This window comes from Numida meleagris, chromosome 4 (assembly GCF_002078875.1).
Source record: "Numida meleagris isolate 19003 breed g44 Domestic line chromosome 4, NumMel1.0, whole genome shotgun sequence".
NCBI classification, from domain to species: domain Eukaryota; kingdom Metazoa; phylum Chordata; class Aves; order Galliformes; family Numididae; genus Numida; species Numida meleagris.
In genome coordinates, this window is record NC_034412.1 from 25,983,826 (window position 1) to 26,006,462 (window position 22,637).

Here is a 22,637-nt window from a genome sequence, read left to right on the forward strand (position 1 = left end):
TATCCTAGTGAATGTCATGAATCTGTAAGACATCACAGGAATTAAATGTTATGTCTGGAACTGCAGCCTCATAAGACAGCAAAAAAAAGAAAATCATGTGTGATGGAACTCACCCTTTGCTGTGGGTAGGTGGTTTAGGTTGGAACAGTGCAGGGTGGAAGTTGTTGCAAATGGAATAGGGCTGTGGGTTTGGCTGTGAGGGAATAAAAGTTGTTAGGGCAGGGAATCAAGTCTCATGTGTCTTTCTTATTATTACATTAACTATTAGCTTGTGGAAGATATTCTCTGCAGAGGTATCTTTATGCCAACATTTCTAGCTAGAAGATTCATTCTAAAATTGGGTTCAGCCATCTGGAGAGCGTGAGCCTTGGGATAGGTAGAGCAGTGAGTCGCAGCAAAGTTGCTTGTTGTATGCTGGCTGTGTGGGTCTGAAGGGGCGCAGGCTGCAGCGGTTTGCAGTATGAGGAGGTTCCCAGTTTTTCAGTTCAGAGAGAGATGTAAGCAATAAATGTCTAGGAGTAAACTTCAGCCTTTTCCTCAGAATAATGGGTATTGAAGGTCATAAGCAACCGGTTGGAATATAACAGATTGTTCCTTTACAACTATAGTATGAAGTCTTTTGAGAGTAACAGATCACTTACATATTTCCTGCTATACTTTCTCTGCCCCTGGAAACCCTCTTATCGTCTTTATTCCTTATAGCAGTTTCCTTAAGACTTATCTTGATTTATTTATTTATTTATTTTTCCAAGACAGCCTCAGTATTTTCTTTCATAAGGGCTGACTTCTCCATGGCTTGCAGCATGGCTCTGAAAAGCCACTGGTTTCCTCTTAGGTTTGATTACCTTCTTCTGCATCCAGGTGGTGGTACTTGCTGGACACTTACAGTGACAAATTTTGTGTTACTGTGAGATTGTAGTTTTTCAGGAGGGTACAAACACAGTGACAAAGGCAGACAGATTCATAAGGTGACTTTAAATCTGAAGGAAACAAATATATGAAAGTTAAATTTCATTAAGTGTAAATAGCATGGTTTTTTGTTTGAGGGAGTGGAGGGAGAAAACTGAGTGATGCAGGGTAGGGAAACTTCCATAAGAATGTTTTGGCTTTTGGAAGATAAAGATAAAATTACATTTCTGTTATCTAAAAGACTTGCTGGGTCATCAGATTCAGAATTTAGGAATAATTGTACCTGCAGCTGGTAGTACAGAATTATAGAATGGCTTGAGTTGCGAGGAACCTTAACGATCATCTGATTCCAAGCCCCCTGCTCTGGTCAGGGTTGCCACCCACTGGATCAGGCTGCCCAGGGCCCCATCCAGCCTGGCCTTGAAATAGGGGTCTAGACAAATACACTAGCATCCTACGAGGTCAGGTTCAGAGAGCTGGGGCTCTTCAGCCAGAAGAGGAGAAGCCTCTGGAGGGACCTTATAGTGGCCTGCCAGTACCTGAAGGGGGCCTACAGGAAAGCTGGGGAGGGACTTTTTATGAGAGCAGGTAGAGACAGCACAAGGGGAAATGACTTTAAACTGGAAAAGGGTAGATCTAGACTAGATATCAGGAAGAAATTCTTTCCTGTGAGGGTGGTGAGACACTGGAACAGGCTGCCAAGCGAGGTTGTGGATGCCCGCTCCCTGGAAGCCTTCAAGGCCAGGCTGTATGGGGCTGTGAGCAACCTGGTCTAGAGGGAGGTGTCCCTGCCTATAGAAGGGGGTTGGAACTAGATCATCTTACATGTCCCTTCCAATCCAAACCATTCTATGATCTGAAGAGCTCTGTAAGGATTTGTTGGATTACGAGCATATCTTCATGAGAAGACTTGCATTTTAATTTTATTACAGAGTTCTTACTTTATTCATAAAAGCATAATTGTTTTATCATTATTCTTTCAGCAGTGTTTGTAATGATTCCTTTTGCATCATGGTAATTGCCATAGCAAGGAAAAAGATTTTAAAATGCTTACAGTACACAGCCAAGCAATGTGTAATTGAATGCAACTGTCATTGAAACAGACTGTTTTTCTGACCTGTTGTTTTAATCTGAACATGATGCTTATTTACCACCTTTGTTACTGCAGCATTAGCATATAAAGAAGCTGTGCCATACTATCATGTACTTTCATAACAGATGGCCCCTAACTTCTTGGAGGCTTTCCTGCACTTGCCATAAATATCCTATATTGGCACAAAGTTTCTTTTCTCAGCACAAAGTATGATTGACTGGTCGAAATAAATTAATTTGCCTCTCCTCTGGTCTCTGAGCTTGTTTTGCACTGCAGCAGCCCAGGTTTTTAATCTATTATTTCACAATGATCAAAGCCTCTTTTGCTAATAATGATGTGGAAAGTTCCACTCAGTCACATGATGTCTGAACAGTTAAGTTCATAGCAAAAAACTGAAGACCACACTTCTGCTGGAGAGGTGGCTCCACCATAGTGGTCCTCTACTAATATTGCAGTCACAGGATTAAATTTTACTATCTTCTCTCTGAGGCTGTGAGAATTTCTCTTGCTGTCTCTGTGCAAAACAGAAACCTCCTTTCTGTTACCAATTCTTTGTTTAGTAACAGCCAAGCTGTTGCTCAAAGTTGTAAATTCAGTGTAGCAGCACAAAGTACGAATGCCGAACACATCACTGAGGCACTTAAGGTCCATTTCATTCCTTATTTTTGTACACATTCTCAGTATTTGATATTCATCTGTCCAAGTGAGCCTGGTTGTTGTTGTTTCGTTTGTTTAAAATGTGTGTGTGTGTATACACGTGCAACCTACAAAGAGGAAAATACACAGTTTGGATCAGTATTGAATGACTATGAAAATCTGCATGTATGGAATTATAAATGCTCAGAAATAAGATAAAAATCCACATTAATTGGTGCGGGGGTTAAAAATAGCAAAAAGAGATGTAAAGACCTTACTGTTATTTTTTCCTTTGTTTCCCAGAAATACAGCACATTTTCAGTTTTTATTGCCATTGATGTTTTAATTGGCATTGATTTGCCTCTTGGTTTTGCTAAAAGATACCTCGGGATTTTAAAATGCCGACTTTATTTGTTGTTTTTTTTTCCTCTCCCTGTTTTATTGAGTCCTAGCATGAAGCTTTGGCCTTTTGTCTTATCTTCCTGAGAAGAAATTTACCCCTCACATCTAGAATGTGGCAGTATAATTTGAGTGGGTAAAACAGCCCACAGAGGCCATATAGAAAACCAATACAAAAAAAAAATTCTGTAGTCTGTGAAAGCACATACAATATGCTTTCTGCTATGCTGCATTTTTTCTGAGTAGCTTTGGAAGCATTCCATGCTTTTCTTATTTTCATAATTTTCTGATGCAGTTTCAATCATATGTGAATTCTCTTGGCAGCTGTGGTACTTGCTTATTTATTATTTTTGCTACTATTGTTCAGTGTATTGTTTGTGGTTCCTTTCTGCTGTCTGTCGGTTCTTAATGTCGCCTTTCAGAGGCTGAAGCGAACAACTGGTCATTTGATTTCTGTGTCTTGTTCCTGACTTCTTCTGACGCACCTATCAGCTTTACAGACCAGGAAGAATTTCTTTGTTTTGTTTCTTTGCAGAGGCTGTGCCTGACTGTTTCTTCACACTAGCACTGTAGTTAGTTTCTTTCTCTTATGCAGAAGAGAATGATTGGACATGGTTAAATAATATGCACTATAGACTTATTTCCCTATGTCAGTATTGGAGCCATTTTGTTAGCACTGTAGCAAAACAATTTACTGCAATGAAATAACATGTAAAGCATGGATAGTTTATCAGTAATTAAAAAATTTTACCTTTGGACAGAAACAGTATCAAAACTCTCATATGTACAAATAACATAAATTCTTGGAACAGTTAGAAGAATCTTAAGTCATATCTTTGTCTGCATCATTCCCCCATACAGGTACTAGGAAACATTTGTTTTAATAGTCATATAATCATAGAATGGCTTCAGCTGGAAGGGACCTTAATGACTGTCCAGTTCAAAGCTACTGCTGTGGGCAGTTTTGCCAACCGCTAGGTCAGGCTCCCCAGGGTCCAATTCAGTCTGGCCTTGAAAATCTCTGTTTATAGAATTAACAGACAAAAAGGATAATGTGATGGAGAAAGTCTTAAATAAATAAGCTATGAGTACATTATGGTACAAAGCAGAAGCCGCTGTAGGTATCAATGGAAGGGTAAATAACTGAGCAGGTAGTTTTGATCTTCCTTTGATGAGACATCTATTTCTCATTGCAGACATAAGCTTGATTCATTCAATACAAAAAAAATTAAGGCCTTAGTGTTTCAGAAAAAAGATTAGGACACATCTTCAGTGTTCTGGAAAACAAGAGCAAAATAGTCTTTTCCTTTTAGTTAGAAAAACAAGAATAATTCAAATAGAATATGTAGAATTCTTAGCAATTCCAAGAAGGTTTTGTTACAGCTATTTCTCAGATACATTAAATTATTTACCCTGTTTCTTCAAATCCCTCATTGTTTACCAGTCTAAGCAAGTCTGTCTAGAAAAATGATGATAAAATGAGCATGTTTTATTCTTGTCCTTTTGTTGCTGTGTAGGCCACTGACTACTTCTAGGAAGAACAACATAAACCCAAAGAGAAATGCTTCTTATAGTAGAGCTTGAAAAAAAATGAATCCTGGCAGCTGTTTCTAATGTCTTTAATAAAAATATATCTTCCATGTGTCAGTGACTTCTGAGTCCTTATCACTGTGATTTTTTTTTACTCTAATAATCATGAACAGCACGCAATTAGTTGTTATAAAAAGTAACATATTTCAGGAATAACAACATGGCTATAAGACTTGGTCTAATGTGGGAATCCTGCCAGAAAGATCTACACTTCCTGCATTATCCCCTCGATCACCATTGTGTATTTAGAAATATTCCTCCTTCTTTTCTCTCCTGCCCTCAGGGAGTAAGTGCCCCAAAACAGTCGCAAGCATTTATCTTGTGACAGTCTAAATACTTATTTTAGCAAGTTTATATTATATTGCACAGGTGCCCTCCCACTGATCTGTAATAAGAATTTCACACATGCAAGCACAGTAATGTATTTCAGTGTTCAACCATAGCACTAATCACTGCTGATAAACTCCAGCAGGTGGAGGAGAAAACAGGAAGAGCCAAACTGAGAGAACTTGTGGGTGGAGATAAGGAGAGATTAATGACTGAAGGGAAGAGAGAAAGTGATAGAAAGGCAGTCCCACACCCCTCCCACCAGCAGAGTCATGCCCAGCCATTCTCCCAGCAACAGTAACCTTGGAGATCAGGGTCCCTGTCCTCTTTGTCCTCGGCCCTTGTTTTCTTGCTGAGCATCATAGAATCATAGAATGGCCTGGGTTGAAAAGGACCTCAAAGATCATCGAGTCTCAACCCTCCTGCTAAGTGCAGGGTCACCAACCACTAGACCAGGCTGCCCAGAGCCACGTCCAGCCTGGCCTTGAATACCTCCAGGGACGGGGCATCCACAACGTCCCTGGGCAACCTGTTCCAGTGCATCACCACCCTCTGAGTGCAAAACTTCCTTCTAATATCTAACCTGCATCTCCCCTGTCTCAGTTTAAAACCATTCCCCCTTGTCCTATCGCTATCTACCCTCACAAACAGTCGATCCCCCTCCTGTTTATATGCTCCCTTCAAGTATTGGAAGGCCACAATTAGGTCTCCCTGGAGCCTTCTCTTCTCCAAACTAAACAAACCCAGTTCCCTCAACCTTTCTTCATAGGAGAGGTGCTCCAGCCCTCTGATCATCTTGGTCGCCCTCCTCTGAACTCTTTCCAAGAGCTCCACGTCCTTCGTGTGCTGGGGGCCCCAGGCCTGGACGCAGTACTCCAGATGGGGCCTCACAAGAGCCAAGTAGAGGGGGACCACCACCTCCCTCTTCCTGCTGGCCACTCCTGTTTTAATGCAGCCCAGAACATAGTTGGCCCTGCTCTGCTGGCTCATGTCCAGCTTCTCGTCCACCAGGACCAAGTCCCTCTCCGCAGGCCTGCTTTTGAATACTTCTTCCCCCAGGTTATATAAATACCTGGGATTGCCCTGGCCCAAGTACAGCACCCTGCATTTGGCCTTGTTGAACCTCATTAGGTTCTCGTGGGCCCACTTGTCCAGCCTGTCCAGGTCCCTCTGGATGGCTTCCCTTCCTTCCAGTGTATCGACTGCACCGTTCAGCTTGGTGTCATCTGCAAACTTGCTGAGGGTGCACTCGATTCCATCGTCTATGTCATTGATAAAGACATTGAAGAGCACCGGTCCCAGGACTGAGCCTTGGGGGACGCCACTTGTGACCGGCCTCCACCCTGACATAGAACCATTGATCAAAACCCTTTGGCTGCGACCAGCCAACCAGTTCTTAACCCACCGAACAGTCCATCCTTCAAATCCTTACCTCTCCAATTTAGAGAGAAGGATGTGATGAGGGACCCTGTCAAAGGCTTTGGAGAAGTCCAGGTAGATGACATCCATCACCCTCCTCCCATCCACCAATGCTGTCACTTCAACATAGAAGGCCACCAGATTGGTCAGGCAAGATCTGCCTTTGGTGAAGCCATGCTGGCTGTCTCGGATCACCTCCTTGTCACGTATGTGCCTTAACATGTCTTCTAGGAGGATCTGCTCCATGATCTTCCCAGGCACAGAGGTGAGACTCACCGGTCTGTAGTTCTCCGGGTCATCCTTTCTCCCTTTCTTAAAAATGGGAGTGATGTTTCCCTTTCTCCAGTCACTGGGGACTTCACTGGACAGCCATGATTTTTCAAATATGATGGAGAGCGGCTCGGCAACCACATCAGCTGTCTCTCTCAGAACCCTAGGATGGATATCATCCGGCCCCAGGGACTTCCACACATTCAGTTTCATGAGGAGGTCTCGAACTTGTTCCACTGTTACAGTGGGACAGAATCCGCTCCTCTCACCCACACCTTGAGGTTCAGGGTCCTGGCAGACACGGGCAGCCTGACCACCAGTGAAGATGGAGGCAAAGCACTTATTGAGCACCTCAGCTTTTTCCATGTCTGAGGAAGCCACTTCTCCGTCCTCATTTATCAGAGGGGGAACACTCTCCTTGTCTTCTCTTGCCTATGTACCTGTAGAACCCCTTCTTGTTATTTTTCACATCCCTAGCCAAGTTTAGCTCTACCTGTGCCTTGGCTTTCCTGATCCTATCTCTACACATGCAGACAACAGCCCTATATTCCTTCCAGGCTTAAGCATGATAGTATGTAGCATGGAACATCCTTTTGGAAAATTTGCATCGGCTGGCCCAGCCATGTCCTCACTCTTCCCAAGTGGTGGCAAAAAGAGAGGGAAAAAGAAAGTGGTTTAATGCAAAAGATCACAGAAATATGCCAGTAGAAGATTTTTCTACTGAATCCAGATATAAACTGGTATTTAATTTTAATATGCATTTTTGAAGGTGGATTATGAGATGTTAATGCATGTATTGTAGTAAGTTCAGAAGGTATTTAGGCATTACTGCAGATGGGAAACTATTGTTCATGAGTGTTTGGGGAGGTAATAAGATGTTTTTGTCTCAGCAAGAGCATAGTGATGTGGGAAAGAGCAAGAGCTAAGAGTAACTTAAACAGAAAAGCTATTTAGAAAATTCACAGCCCTTTTCAGAAGACTTCTTTCAATTTGAGCAGTGTAAACTCCTACTACACTTGAGATACACAGGTCCCTTGGATGGTAATGCCTTCTATTTATTACCATGGAAACTACAGCACGCACAAAGAGCACAATAATAATAATAATACCATTTGATAGGGCAAATTCTCAGCCATAAAGCACTACTTTTCAACGTAGTCACGATAGCTAGCTATGCATTTTCACCAGCCATGAACTACAGCCTGCAGGCCGTGCTTGTAACAGTGTGCACCAGAGGAGGTGACCCACTGTTGCCACTGCTGAATCATATCACTCACCACCTCACTATGTTCACATCCACTGTTTGGTCTCCGCTGATATTCAGCAATATGAGTGTGTGCAATGTTTTCCGCACAGAGGAATTCAGTGACACATGTTAGCTTCATACGTACTTCCATGTCAGCTGCCATTCTGTTGGACTGCCCCTCTGCTGCCATCTGTCATGCGACAACAACATGTAACAGAATATTGGTGGGAAGGTTCAGCCTCTGCTGCCATACCACCAACATCTATCTCTGACATTGCAGGCCAACATAATAAAATAGGAGGTATTACTTTCAGAGCAGCCCTCAGAAATCTTGTGTTTATAATAGACGAGGTCTTGTACTCTTGACCTGGAAGACCTTGCAGCATCCTTTAGTTCAGGGGTATTAGTCATCGGTTGTTTTTTAATCATTTGTATCCTCTCACCTGAGGTGAAATTCTGACATATTTAAAGTTAATATGAGAACAGTTGAAATTGTTGGACCCAGAATTTCACGCATGCTATTTAGAAACCTTTAATTGAAGTATAGAAATAGTTACGATTTGAGATCTGAGCTTGCCAGAGTTCAAGATGTGTCTGGACAATGCCCTCAGATATATGGTATGATTTTTGGGTGGTCCTATGTGGAGCCAGGAGTTGGACTTGATGATCCTTGTGAATCCCTTCCCCTCAGATTATTCTATGATTCTATGATAGATAGGAAAAGCCATGCAAAGTGAATAGAAATGAATAACATGAATAAAGGGATACTTTTTTTTAAGTGATAACTTTAAAAGAGAAAATAATGTATTAGCATTCAAATATGAGAAATTACAAAAATAAGTCAATTTCTGATTAGTGCACTAAATAGCCAGGAAAAGTTAGACTCAGCTGCATGGTGACTTATACCTATGAGCAGGTCAGGTGTAGCAGGGTTTGCAATGAGGCTGGCTAGGTGCTTTGTCTAGAAGGATTTGTCTCTTGTTCAAGGTGACAGTGTGCAAACCAAAGACTGCGTAGGTGATACTTCAGAATTAATCAGAGAGGAATTTTTCCTTACTGTGTCCTGTTTTTAAAACCTAGGCACTAACATAACTTGCAGTATCAAAGCACAGGATGACCCAGAAGACCCAGTAGCTCTTTTCTACAGGCTGCGTTTATCAGCAGTGTTCATCAATTGGCTTGAATTGTCTCAAGTGATAAAAATTGAATAATCAGCATGTTATTTACATCAGAGGTTATTCTTTCTGGAGCGTGACTGCAAGTGTCATCCAGAAAGACCAGCTTTTGCTGAGTCTGAAAACACAGAGAATTGAAATAATGCCCGAAACTCAGGAATTTAAAGCAAATCAACTTATTTTCTGCAGCTAAGAGATTTGCTTCTAGTTCTGGCTTTAAACTTTTTTTTTTTATTTGGGGAAATATAAGGTATTATGCAAAAAAACTCAAGGAGTCTTGATCTCAGAACCAATTTATTTTTAACATGCCAAAAAGTTATCTGTTTCTTTGGTGCTATGTGTGGTCATGATGACTCATTTTATAAATTGCAGCTGCCACTGATGTTTATATACCACTCACTATTCTTTACAGTGTAAGCTGAATTTAAGAGTAATTTAGTGAATTTAATTTCTAAATAGTCTTGGACTGTGAACCACAACTCTGATGTTTATTGTTGTTTCTATTGGAAGCTTTGTATTACTGACAAATAATACTAACACATAATTATCTCAATTTACTAACTTCATTATTTCTAAGATATATATATATACATGATAGAATTCTAAATGCACTTCTGGAAAATCTGAAAAAAATCCCACCTAAATGTTTTTCTTTCTCCCTCCTAGTCTGCTCCCAGTTTTCAAGAGGAGTCTTTGCTATTTTTGGATTCTATGACAAGAAGTCTGTAAATACCATAACATCGTTCTGTGGGACTCTTCATGTCTCCTTCATAACTCCAAGCTTCCCAACAGATGGAACACATCCATTTGTCATTCAGATGAGACCTGACCTCAAGGGAGCTCTTCTTAGTTTGATTGAATACTATCAGTGGACCAAGTTTGCATACTTATATGACAGTGACAGAGGTGAGATCCAGTTTTTATCTGTATGCTGTTTGCTTACTGAAAATTTAGGAATGATATTTTGGGACATAAAAATAGTTAAAATGAGAATGAAATTACAGTGTGCATTAACAGAAATTCAAGCATGTTCTGATAAGTAATGAGATTATTTGCTTGTTGTAAAACAGTTTATGAGTTTTTTCTTTTTGAATAATCATCTAAGGATTAAAAAAATAAAAATGCTAAGATATTTTTTCATGTAATGTTGCTCATCATACACTCAGCTTTTGAGTTGCGTGCCAACTATTCAAAATTACAGAGTCAAACACAAACATCAGTAGGCCCATTCTGTTCACCAAATAGCTGATTTTTACGCTGCAACTATAGCTGACTGCTGGAGTTTACCCCTACGAACTTTGAACTCCAGAAGGTAGCTGTCCAGTTATTGGAGGCCTGAAGATACCACCTGCTCTGAGTTGTGCTTCAGCAATATTTCAGTAGAGTTAAGGAACATCTGCTAGCACAGATTTACTTCACGCAACATGTGAAATCAATAGCTGAGCACAAGACAAACAAGAACCTTGGATGCAGTCCATGCTCCTTTGGAAACTACCATTGGCAATACTTGAGTTTTTTCTGTTTGTTTTTTTTATTGATGAACCCAAATCTACTGCTTGTAGGCAACTTACTTCAGGGTATAGCCTCCACAAGTGCAATGCCTTTTTATGGGTGTAGCATAACAATTTATGAACTGCAAAAAATTACTTGCAGATTATGGTATATCAATTTTTGGAGAAATAACATTATGCAGAACATTTTGTTTTGTCTGCCCTTTCTGGAATTCCCTTATTGTCATTCTGTTTTGAAGTTCTCCTCACCTAGTAATCCTTGACCAACCTATTCTCAGTTTCTTGTCTTCTGTTTAATAAGGTCATCTTGTGGCTTATCTGCATGGCCGTTGGTCAGAGTTAAATGCATATTAAATTGTAAGATGCCACCTTTGTAAGACTGTAAGATGGTTAATTTAATATTAAATGCACCAGTTTACTGAATAATGGAGTAATGTTAAATTCTCTGCCTTCTGATGCCATTTTATACATTAAGTTGTTCAGAAGCTGAAGAGACTTCCGCAGAACAGTTCACTGTCACTTTTCTAAGCCCTAAAGTAAGAAAAACTAAAGCTGGCATGTAGCCTCCAGCAGTAATGTCATGTGGGGTGATGAACCCTAAACTCATTTCTGTTGCGGATCCTTTTCAAAGGATCACATTAGAATTGGAAACATTCACTGCCCTTTTAGAAAGGACACATGTGAAACTAGTTGCTTAGCCAATACTCTGTCAATCAGCTGGCAGTGTGTGGTACGTGACCTGCATGTGGTTTACATGTAGGAAATAGCGAAAAACACCTTGTAGCTGCACTGACTGAATGGCCAGGAATAACAGTGTGAAACTTTTGTTTGTAGTCGCCTTTTGGTTATGCCTCTCTTTTGTATCTGTTTGTTTTAATTGAGGCAAGGCACTCCAGTGACAACGAGCTCCAAGACATGACATTCTTGCCTTTATGCTGAGTAAGATCAGTGCTCCCACTGTCTGCTCTAAGCCTGTCCTGCAGAGTCAAGCAGCATGTAGGTAGCACCTCTGAAGACATCAGACCCTGAATAAGCAGGGTCCACACTTCTTCCAAACGCTTTTGTTTAAGGAACAACATATAATTTCAGATGCTTCCTCCTTCAGGAGTGAGATGAAAAAGATAGAGACTTACTGCTCATGGAAGCTGTGAAAGCCAATAGGAATTAGTTTAATGTTTTATTCCAAAATAATCATTTATTGCTACTTTTACAGCTCCTCTGTGGTTAGAGGCTGACTGCATAAAGTGCAGGACAATTTAATATCTCATTCCAGTCTGTAAGAAGTGAAGCCATTCAGTATATGTATGTCCAAGCTATTACTGTTTTAATGTGGCACTTGATGTCATATAATGTGGCTTACGCTTTATCCTCCTTGATTTCTCTGTGATGCCAGTACTAAGTAGTGTGGGTTGGAGAAAGTAATGACATGATTGTAAGATTCTCTTTGTAACAGAATTGCTTATTTAGTCAGCCTGTATTCATTCCTCCCTTTTGGAGCTCACTAAATTAACAGTCTGTCTCATTTTAACTGCAAGTGGTTCAGGTACATGAATATCCCAAACAGAAGGACTCATGCAGTCACAACCAGCAACTGGAGCTGTTAGAATTTTGTCCTCTGCAGATTTTCACTTCCTTTACCTTGCACAGATAATTTCTCAAAAGCATTGCTGTAAACAGCTTTTTTTCCTCGTTTTCCATTGTGTTGTTGCTATCAGAGTAAACTAAATTGTTTGAAAAGCAAGAAATCCAGTCACTGCAGAGTGTACTGCAAAAAAAAGGAAGTCCCTAGGAAAAACAGTGGATCAGAAGAATAAAATATAGAAACTCCTTATAATGGATAGTAATAACATTAACAGCCTTCATTAATCTATGCCTGAGATTCTGTTTGGCTTGAAGGGAACATATAAGGACAGATTGGAAAACCAAAAATCTACTAAATCAGATCTGAAACAGTGATTCAGATTGTGTTTAATATTTTGGCCTGATCCAGTTCATCGTGTTGATTTTTGGAGTCTTTTTATTATAATTATTTTGTCATTTGGAGTATGAAGAAGAAGCAAAGCTGTTAAACACAGGAACAAAATGCAAACTAAACCAGTAATATGTTCTGCAAAATTATCAGATCCTTGATAGGGTTCTTTTTACTGTATTACTAATAAAGGTTACATTTTATTGCCAAATGTGCAAATAAAGCTAGGCAAACATTATACTTCATAATGAAGAATAATAAAATTTAGCTTATTTGAAATGAAAGGAGATTTTGAAACACATCTCTTATTTAAACCCAGCCCTTAGGAATGGGCACACTACACAAGTACACTCACATACGCTAGAAGTTTGTTCCTAAAAGGAACTTGCAAGAGCATTTGTTCCTGAAATCAGTTTAATTTTCCTTTCTCTTTTCTTTCCTACTTGTTATGCAGTGAACTTTTCATTGCTAGTTTCATCCAAAGTGTATTTTTCCAGGAAGAACTATACTTGTACCTCTCAGTATAAGATTTGCATTCTATAATACTTGCTCTTGATGCTAGGATGTGTTATTCAGTAACTGAGTGAGTTGCACATGACTACTTCTAATATCACAGAGTGGCAAAATAATAAAGAAGTTCTCATTTCCTCTGGAAAATGCCTTGACATTTCCTCCTGAAGCTGGAACAAAAGGCTTCCGCAGTAGTTCAGTCTTAGTACTCTTTTTAAGAAGTAAAACCATAAATCTAAAACCAAAATTGAATGTGGGTTTTATGTTCCTGGGAACAGAAAATGAAAAATCTGCTGTAGCAGAACTTGTTTCCTTGTCTTGCATGATCTTCCAAAAGAATTAAAAGGGAAAGAAAGCAGAAAATTGACATTAAGAACATTTTTTGAGGTATAGAATTACTTTTAATAACTTATAATATTTTAAGATACTCTTTACATCTTTAGTTTACTCATGTTAATTATCTTTTTCTTTTACTGGGAGATGTCCACTTTAACATGTTATAAACTTGTTTACGAGGGTGGATAGCGATAGGACAAGGGGAATGGTTTTAAACTGAGACAGGGGAGATTTAGGTTAGATATTAGAAGGAAGTTTTGCACTCAGAGGGTGGTGAAGCACTGGAACAGGTTGCCCAGGGAGGTTGTGGATGCCCTGTCCCTGGAGGCATTCAATGCCAGACTGGACGTGGCTCTGGGCAGCCTGGTCTAGTGGTTGGCAACCCTGCACTCAGCAGGGGGGTTGAAACTCGATGATCTTTGAGGTCCTTTTCAACCCAAGCCATTCTATGATTCTATGATAAATTGTTTGTATGTGCCCTTGAACTGTAGTTGTCTATTATTTTAAAATACTCATTGCATGACATAGAGAACTTTCTATCAGTCTTCAAACCCAATATAGAAAGACAGAGCTATTTGGCACTGAAATTATTTTGGAAGCTCGCCATTTTCTTCCTTTGCTGATGACCAGTCTTACATATTGCTATACATTATTACTACTTTCACTTAGGAAGCTGAATTGCTAAAACTGACTAATGTAATGATGTGTTTTCAAACTGTGAGGCAAATTGATTCTTAGTACTTTCTACAGTTATGTTCATAATCACTGTCATTTCTCAAGATAGTTATTCTTGAAGCTTCCTTTTACATGCCCTTACTTTTCTTTGCATACAAATGTGTATTTCTATACTCTGTTACTTAACCTTTAAAAAGGAAAAATGAGTTAAGTGAAATCTTCACTGGTTTTACAGTGTTTTGTAGGCAGTTGAAACTGCACAGGCATTATAGCTTCCTGGCAGGAATATGCCAAAATGCTGAAATAGCAGCAAAAATCTATGGACCGCTCATAGGTGTTAACACTGGGCCTACTAATCTATATGGAAAAAATTATGTATCATCCAGTTTTATTTTCAGAGATTGATTGTGGTCAGCTGCAGCGCCTGAGGCACGGACTCAGATGTGAACGATCCACATCATTTATTACGGGTTCTAACATCTCTTATATACATTCTCGAGTTTTCTGTTTTATCTTTCCCACTCGCCTTTACATGTCAACAAAACATTCCACAAACACTCCTTAACCGTGCACATGGGTGCTTATCCAATCAAGGCCATGAGATGTTCCTTTTGCTTTTCTCTTCTTCTGGAGGTGTCCTTGGTTCTCAGCCTTGTTTTCTCGTGCCATTTATCTTGCTCCGCAGCTTCTGCTCTGAATAGTCTTTCTTGTATCCCCACAGTCAGCAGAAATAATAGCTAAGTTATCAGGGTTATGATTATAGCCAGCAGAAATAATAACTTCTCATCACTCTAGAACATGAGAATTTTGCCATAGGCCTCAGTGAGATCAGGGTTTAAATAGGTTACTGCTCAAGTATTGAGAACAGGAACAGTTAAATAGAATTTAGTAATAAAGAGCTGATCCTCTTTCTGTAATTGGATCTTTTTTCTCCTAGAATACCTCATTCTGAGTGCATAGGATTCCAGCAGCGAATCAGTGAATTGGCAAAATCCACTTCTTAAAAAAATTGAAGCAAAAGCAAAATATTGACCTTATAAGGCTCTTTTCTGATCCCTTCTGGTGGTTTAAATAGAAGTTTCACACAATAAGAACAAGTTGGGCCTACACGTATCTTCATTTCTGATTCCTAACAATGTCTGACAGGTCGAAGAAGTAATGGTGTAATCTTAAATAAATAATCTCATAAATCATGTTCCAGAAGCTTGTTATTCCTGAAGCTTTGTCAGTTGTATCTTCTGTTTTTTTCCTGCACATCACTAGGGTTATCAACATTGCAAGCTGTGCTGGATTCTGCAGCTGAAAAGAAGTGGCAAGTGACTGCTATCAACGTAGGAAATATTAACAATGACAGAAAAGATGAAACTTACCGTTCACTATTTCAAGATCTGGAAGTGAAAAAGGAAAGGCGAGTGATTTTGGATTGTGAGCGTGATAAAGTCAATGACATCGTTGATCAGGTTTGCTATTCTCCATTTTCCAGTTATGACTATTATTTATATTCTTTAAAAAAGCGTAATGAGTTCATTACTGTTGATCCTATTTTTGTTGTCATTATGCATCTTTGGGAAGTGACAGATGACCACATACACATTGGACAGAAAGAGAACGTGCAAATCCTGTAACTCTGTTCAATGGCAGGATAATTCTGTCTGGATCATCCTGTATGGTTTTCTATCCTGATTATTTAAAAAAAAAATCTCATTATGGCTATTTTGCAATCTGTCTAGGTGTTATACTACATTATATGTACTTCATATGCTATTACATATGGTGTGTTACAAATAGTTATGTAAGTCTAGGGGTTAGTTCACTGTACACCTAGGAAGTGATTTCTAATTCTAATGCTTTTTTTCCAAAAATCTTATACATCTTGGAGGGCTGTATCAACAGCTTATCTTTTTCATTCAGTTTTCCTTATAGTACCATTTTTAGTTTCTCTCTTCAGTGTGTCACTATCTTAAGATGTGTTAACCAAATTTGTACGCTGTCTTCCATAGTGAAGGCCTCTTGAACTTTCAGCAGAGCAGAAGGATGTCATCTCCCTATCCCAATGAATGTTGTTTATCAAAATTACTTCTTTTGTTTTTATAATTTTCTTTTTACAACAGCATCACAGTACTCTGATTCGAATTCTTGTATTGCCTCCAAATCCACCTCTTCAGTTCTAGTGTCTAGGTGGATCCAGGTAGATCGTTTCGATGCTGTCTTTTTATCTCGTTTCCTGTTTTCATGCATACAGAGCACAATGGAAGACTATAAGAACAATTCCATACTGGCTTAAGCTTGACCATGTAAGACAGTGCACCATTAGGAATATGTTAGCTAGGTTTAGTTGTGTTTGGTTGAGTTTAGTCTGAAGCTTTTTTGGGGGGTTTGTTATTTTAGTCTTCACTATGAAGATGATTATAGCATGCAGAGGCTCAGGCAGTGAGAACTGTATTTGAGCATTTAAACTTAGTGCATTCTGTTTGTTTGTTTTATTTTCAATTCATATGCAGAAACTGTTTCTGTGATTTTCAGGATTAATTTGATCCCGTCCTTCAGAGCATTCACAATTTCTCTCTATCACCATCTGCAGTGTTTTAACATCATATTTTTTTATTTGTCATTAAGTTTACTGATTGAAAAAATAACAATTAATTTCATGCCATTAATATATACACTGAACAGAGCAATGCTTGAGAGAAACACGGCTTACGGCTTATCAAACAGTTGTTATCTTACCTTACAGTGACTTTTGTCAGCATTCCCTTAAGAGCTTATAATGATGTCACACAGAATGAAAGCCTTATTAAACCTGACATGTTGCACCTGCCGTTTCTTCAGCCTTCCTAATGGATAATATCATATCAGAGAAAGGAAAGAAATTGCTTTGACATATATTGATTTTGACAAGAGTATACTGACTATCTTACTATCCTCTAGGTTCTATAAAATCAGATGTGTAATTTTAATCTCTTTTCTGATATGAAGACTAATTTTTTTTCAGTTTCACATTGCACTGCTTTTTAATAACAGGAACCATTGCTTTAGTTACCATGCATTTTTACTAGCTTTGTCTGTGTTTGGTAATATACCTGTTATTTTCTTTGGCTTCTTATTTTCAGTACATCTCCAGGATATTTTTCTTGGCCTTGTTGTACATTGACAGATTGTACCTATGTTAAGACTTAGGTTATCCCCAGACTTGTCTCGCTTCTAAAAACACGTGAATGGATAAAATTTTGTTTCTGCTCATCTGATTTTCTAAGTCACTGAAGAGTGTTAGATATCGATCAGCCACATAGGTCACTTATTGTCATTCCAATTTTTTATTCACATCAAAATAGTTTTCTGCTATGCTGTTAGAGTGTAGTCTCTTAAGCTGCTAAGTGTCAGCTGTCTCATGGGTTTAGCCTTGAGATTCTCTTTGAAAGATGCCCTACCAGCTTCTGGAGTTTGTTCTGTTTTCTGGAGTCCATTATTCCTTCACTTTTGCTCCTGTGACTTCCTTCCCTTACATAATAAGGTAAAACCACTTTGATTTTCTCAAGTAGTATGAAATAAATGCTAAAATAACTGTTTCTCTGTTAATTTTCTCCCCCACCTAAAATGAATAATCATCCTAAGAAAGGATTTCTGTGAGTATCTTTGGCCTGTGAGTTCCTTCAATTGTGTCATTCTGATTTTCTTTTCTAACTGCAAAATAAGTACTTTGGGTTCTACTTTACTAGCAGATTTATTTGTTAAAAAATTCTTTTAATTCCAGACAAAAAAAAACCAAACCAACCAAAACCCACACCTCAGCGAATGTCTTTTCGTGAGCATGCCTTCAGCCTTGTTATCAGAATCCCTTTTCTTTTTCTCTAGTATTTTTACTGAGAAGCACATAGTGGGCTTTCTGTTGACCAGTCTTTTTCCTGGAGTATTATATGCTTTCTTGATATATTGAGCAGCAAGTTCTTTGCTTGCTTTCTTGCTTTCCATTCTTGAACAAACCTTCTGCAGTGTTTTGGTTTATTCCACTGTCTTTATAAGCTGTATCCCTGTAATGTTCTGTGGTTCTTGGATCACTGTACAAACACACAATGTGTTTGCAAAGTTGCTGCTTTATTCTTTTTTTTTTCCCGTGCAACATTTTCCAGATTCCAACCATTTATGTAAGTTGAAGCTGAAAAATACTTTGAGTTCGCCAGCTTCCTCAGAATAGTTGTTCTCTCCTGTTGATCTCATTGTTCAAAAGATGGAAGAAATCTCTAGAGACCTCTTTTCTCCCATATCCTTTCTCTGGAGAAGTGTTTTGTTTCCAAATACAAACTTCCCCATGAAGATGTTGTTTTAATTAGGATTATACAGGAGAAGAATCCATGCTACGTGCTTGCCAGTGGAGACAACTGAGAAACCACCTGCTAGCTTTGAGAGAGATTATAGGGGAGCTTTAGGACAACAAACAACAATTTGAACTTCTAAAATTTCCTCATAACGTGGATACTTTCATTTGTGTCAGAGTGCTTTTAATCTTCTATTTTTGATTCAAGGAATGTTACAGTACTGCTACAAATGGAGCAGAACCTAAGCAGGAATGTCTGAGTCACAGTGCTTCTTCTGGTGCCTCTACTCTGTGATACACATTCCCACTTGTCCAGGTTGAACCTTTAATATAAAGCACAGTAGGTTAGCAATCTTACAGATTTTGAAGCTTGATCTATGACTAATTTTTACCAGCAGGGAGTATATTCAATAATTCATGAGGTAAAATAAAAGTAAAGTACTGAACAAACTCAGTATTGCATATGATAAAGCTCCTAAATAACATCTTCATCACATAACATTTAGTAATTAGGTCTCAGTCTGTGTATCAGCTGAACATTCTTTTATTAGGGGGGTATTTCTTTTTTTCTTACAGGTTATCACAATTGGAAAACATGTTAAAGGATACCATTATATTATTGCAAATCTGGTAAGCAGTTTTAATATTTAAAATACCTGCACTACACATTTTACTGTTCATGGAGGCATATAAACTAGTACTGTGTTTTCAATGAATTTTTAGAAAATAAAGAAAAGCTAAATATATTTATTCTTGCTAAATATGTGTGCGTGTTCAGATAGTGCTGGTTTTATTGGCTAAGTCTTTTCAGAGCTCATATGCTTCTTGTTAAATTCCTGTCAATGGGATTGAAGATTGCTCAGAAACTCCAGTAGAGGTTCATCCATTTTTCTGCATACTGTAGGAAAGTCACGGTAAGTAGGAAAATCAGAAAAACAGCTTTCCAGATTGTGGTCTGATGCATTCATCCAAATAACTCATGTTTCTTCTCTCACCGCTGAAGTATTTAAAAATTACAGCTCTCAGCTTTGATTCTGCTGGACTAGTGAATCTCAGCTTCACACATCCTCATTTCTCAGATTGACTTGGCAATCAGTTTGATAGAATATTTCCTTGAACAATCAGACAGTATAGCTAATACTGTTCCTAAGGGGGAAGAGAAGGTTCAGGAAACTCACTAAATTGTCAAGGTTAGTTTTTGAGATTCTCTAAAGATGGAGGGCCATTTTACTGACATTAAAGTCAACAATACTTATTTACTGCAGATAGGGAATCTAATACATTTTTTTTGCAACAGATAAAGTCTGTGGGCTTGAATGTCAGTTACTCTGCTCCAGAAAAGAGCTTTGAGGGTTGTATGGTGTGAGTGCCTTTTATATAATTCATTTATTCTCTTTATTCTTGAAGTTTGATACAGTTTGATTAATAAAAATTTCAGCAGAGCCCCTAAAGTGCTCTGATTTGAACTCTGTTTTTCATAGTCATTTTAGAGGGAGTTGAGAAAACAGAATGACTGTAGCGTGCCTAATCACACTTCGTACATAGCCCAGTTCTCCTCCTAGCCTTTGATCAAAACACTTCTCCCCTCCAGATAGGAGTATTCTGAAAAGTCATCCGTGTTGCTATATAGCAGTAAGAAAGGCTTGAGAGTTCAGGGTCTCTTTTAAAAGCATAATAATGGGGATATATATTTATATTTGTTAATTAATTTTTTAGGACAAAGAAGTTGAGGTACCGCATGTTCGCAAGACAAGCAAAAAGTCATAGAGATTTTGAAAATTCTGTGTTTTTGCTGTATATGTTGTATAAATATATTTTGTCTCAAAGGAAATAAGCATTTTGGAAGGCTGCCTGGTGAATTTCATTACATTGACTGGTTGCTATTTTAGCCATTGCTTGGCTTGTAACAGTAAGATTGTCAAGCCTATAAGATCTTAAGCATATTGAATCGTTATATTTTAAAGCTATTTAGTACCATATTGGCTTACTATGCATTTGTGAAGTTAAATGTCATATATATACCATATATATAATGATTTCAAAAAGTGTTCTATCAGAAAACTTATGAAGTGCTTGATTATACTCTGTCTTACTGACTGACAGAATTAGATATCCCCTATTTAATTTGCATAAATGAACTGTTTTAGTCTAACCTGCTTTCGTTTCATATATTTAAAAAAAACAACCAACCAAGGGTGGAGAAAGAGCTGAGAATTAAAAGCTCTTTCCTTCTTTCAACATTTATGGAAAGGGACTGTTTGTAAGAACAAGAAATAAGGTTTGTTTTTTTTATACCACAAGGGAGGCAGGAGAGATTGTAAGTCCTTCGACGTGCTTCAGTGTTCCCAGCAAAAGAAAAAAAAAAAAAGCTGTACCTGTAACTATTACTGGCCAAAATTTGCTCTCCTATCTGTTACTGACTTTCTAATCTAAGTAGTCTCATTGAAATTAACAGTTGTTTTTGTTCTAAGAAAGTTATCATGGCAAAGGTAGATCCATTCAGCATTTGTTCTGCAGAAGTATATGACTAGTGAGCAACAAGAGGCATTGTTGGCTGGAAGCCCAGGATTTTAACTTGGATCCTGTTTGAAGAAAACATTTGGCTTGCACATTTGCAATTGACGTCGTATGGTAATGCTTTTGTATGTATAAGGCTACTGAGAGATCTGCCAGAACTGCTGGAATAACAGACGTAATGTTTTCTGTACCCAGGGATTTACTGATGGAGATTTATCCAAAATTCAGTTTGGAGGAGCTAATGTCTCAGGATTTCAGATAGTTGACTATGATGATCCCTTGGTGTCAAAATTTATACAACGTTGGTCAACACTAGAAGAAAAAGAATATCCAGGTGCACACACTAGTACAATTAAGGTACGTCTTGCATTTGTTTTAGCTGTGACAGGATGTACAGGAAGCAAGGGGATTGGACTAGAAAGACAAGAGAGAAAAACCTGACAAAATCAGCTGTTTTCTCTGGGGTGCTTTTAACATTCTCTCTAATAGTGCTGGTTCAACAGAGATACTGCACTGTCAAAAAAAGTTAAAGGCAACTTCAATTTTTCTTGTATAAGTGTAAATCTTTGCCTGACAGCTCGTTAGGAAAGTGTTTTGATGTGATATATTAAGTATCTGCTGACTTCTTTTTGATTTGTCTCTTTCTCCTAGTTTTGAAATGTTTTAGAGGGGCATATATGTAGTCATACATGTGTTTTCAGGGAGTACAGATCTAGCACTTCCTGTCCTACCAAAGAAATGATAAGCCAGTTGCTCTGGGATGGATGACTAAATCCTACGAAAACTTAAAAAATTAAACTGTATGCCTGAGGTACAGAATTGTGGTCTAGTTCCAGGTCTGAGTGACGCAAGCTGTGGTGTTGGGCGAACAGGTAAACTTCCTTACCTTAGCTTTCCCTCTGGATAAAACTGAGATAATTGCATCTTCCTGTCTTATGTAGCAGTTACAGAGATCAATTATTGCTTTCAAAATGTTAATAAGAACAATGCATTTTTTCTTCAAGTAATACAATCAGAAACTTTATTAAAAATGACTGTATTGAAGTAACTCTCAAGTGTATTACCACAAAAGCAATAAATGGCAAGTGTTCTAGGCCTAAGTTTTTATAGGTTGAATATGAAGTATTTTCTGGACTTGTAGTACGATGAATAAGAACCTTCAGCAAGAAATGGAACATACTGCAAATTCCTGAAACACAAATCCTTTTAAGTACCCAACCTTAATGTTTATTTTAAACAATATATATATGTGTGTATATACTTTCTGGGTTCCTTTTTTTTATGCCATATTGTGGAGGACTTAATTGAAGCTATAACTCTTCCATGGTTATTTTTGTATTTAAATTTTTTTGAGATAACAAGTGAATTTTTCAATTAATGTTTGATGGAAGAAGCTAGAGCCTGTGTCATGCCTTTAGATACATTCGTATCGTATTTGTGTAGTATATATTACCCTCATTTAGACAAAAGAGAAGGGATGAACTGGCTGTGGATGAATAGTAAAATTCTTTTTGTGTGTCTCTGGTTTTAAAGGTAGTTAGATTTCATCCGTTGGCTAATGTTGCAGAATCTTACTCTGGAGATAATCACAGTGAAAGGCATAAGTCAAAAAATTGTTGCAGTAGTTTGTTATAACATAAATTTGTAATTTTATCACAGCTACTACCTTTACAGTCTTTCTTGTTCGTTCCTTTTGATTATATTAGAAATTGGAAGTGATAAAGGAGAGCATTTGGAATATCC

At 38.2% G+C, this 22,637-nt stretch overlaps 1 protein-coding gene across 8 annotated transcripts in view; it reads left to right on the top strand.

Moving 5' to 3' along the window:
* GRIA2 (glutamate ionotropic receptor AMPA type subunit 2) overlaps positions 1–22,637 on the top strand; it is an 87,001-nt gene that overhangs the window by 30,745 nt on the left and 33,619 nt on the right. For all 8 annotated transcript variants that reach the window (XM_021396468.1, XM_021396471.1, XM_021396467.1 and 5 more), the window contains exons 3-6: positions 9,731–9,970; positions 15,329–15,525; positions 18,954–19,007; positions 21,090–21,251. In XM_021396468.1, the coding sequence (XP_021252143.1) occupies positions 9,731–9,970; positions 15,329–15,525; positions 18,954–19,007; positions 21,090–21,251 (653 nt within the window). The remainder of the gene's footprint in view (positions 1–9,730; positions 9,971–15,328; positions 15,526–18,953; positions 19,008–21,089; positions 21,252–22,637) is intronic.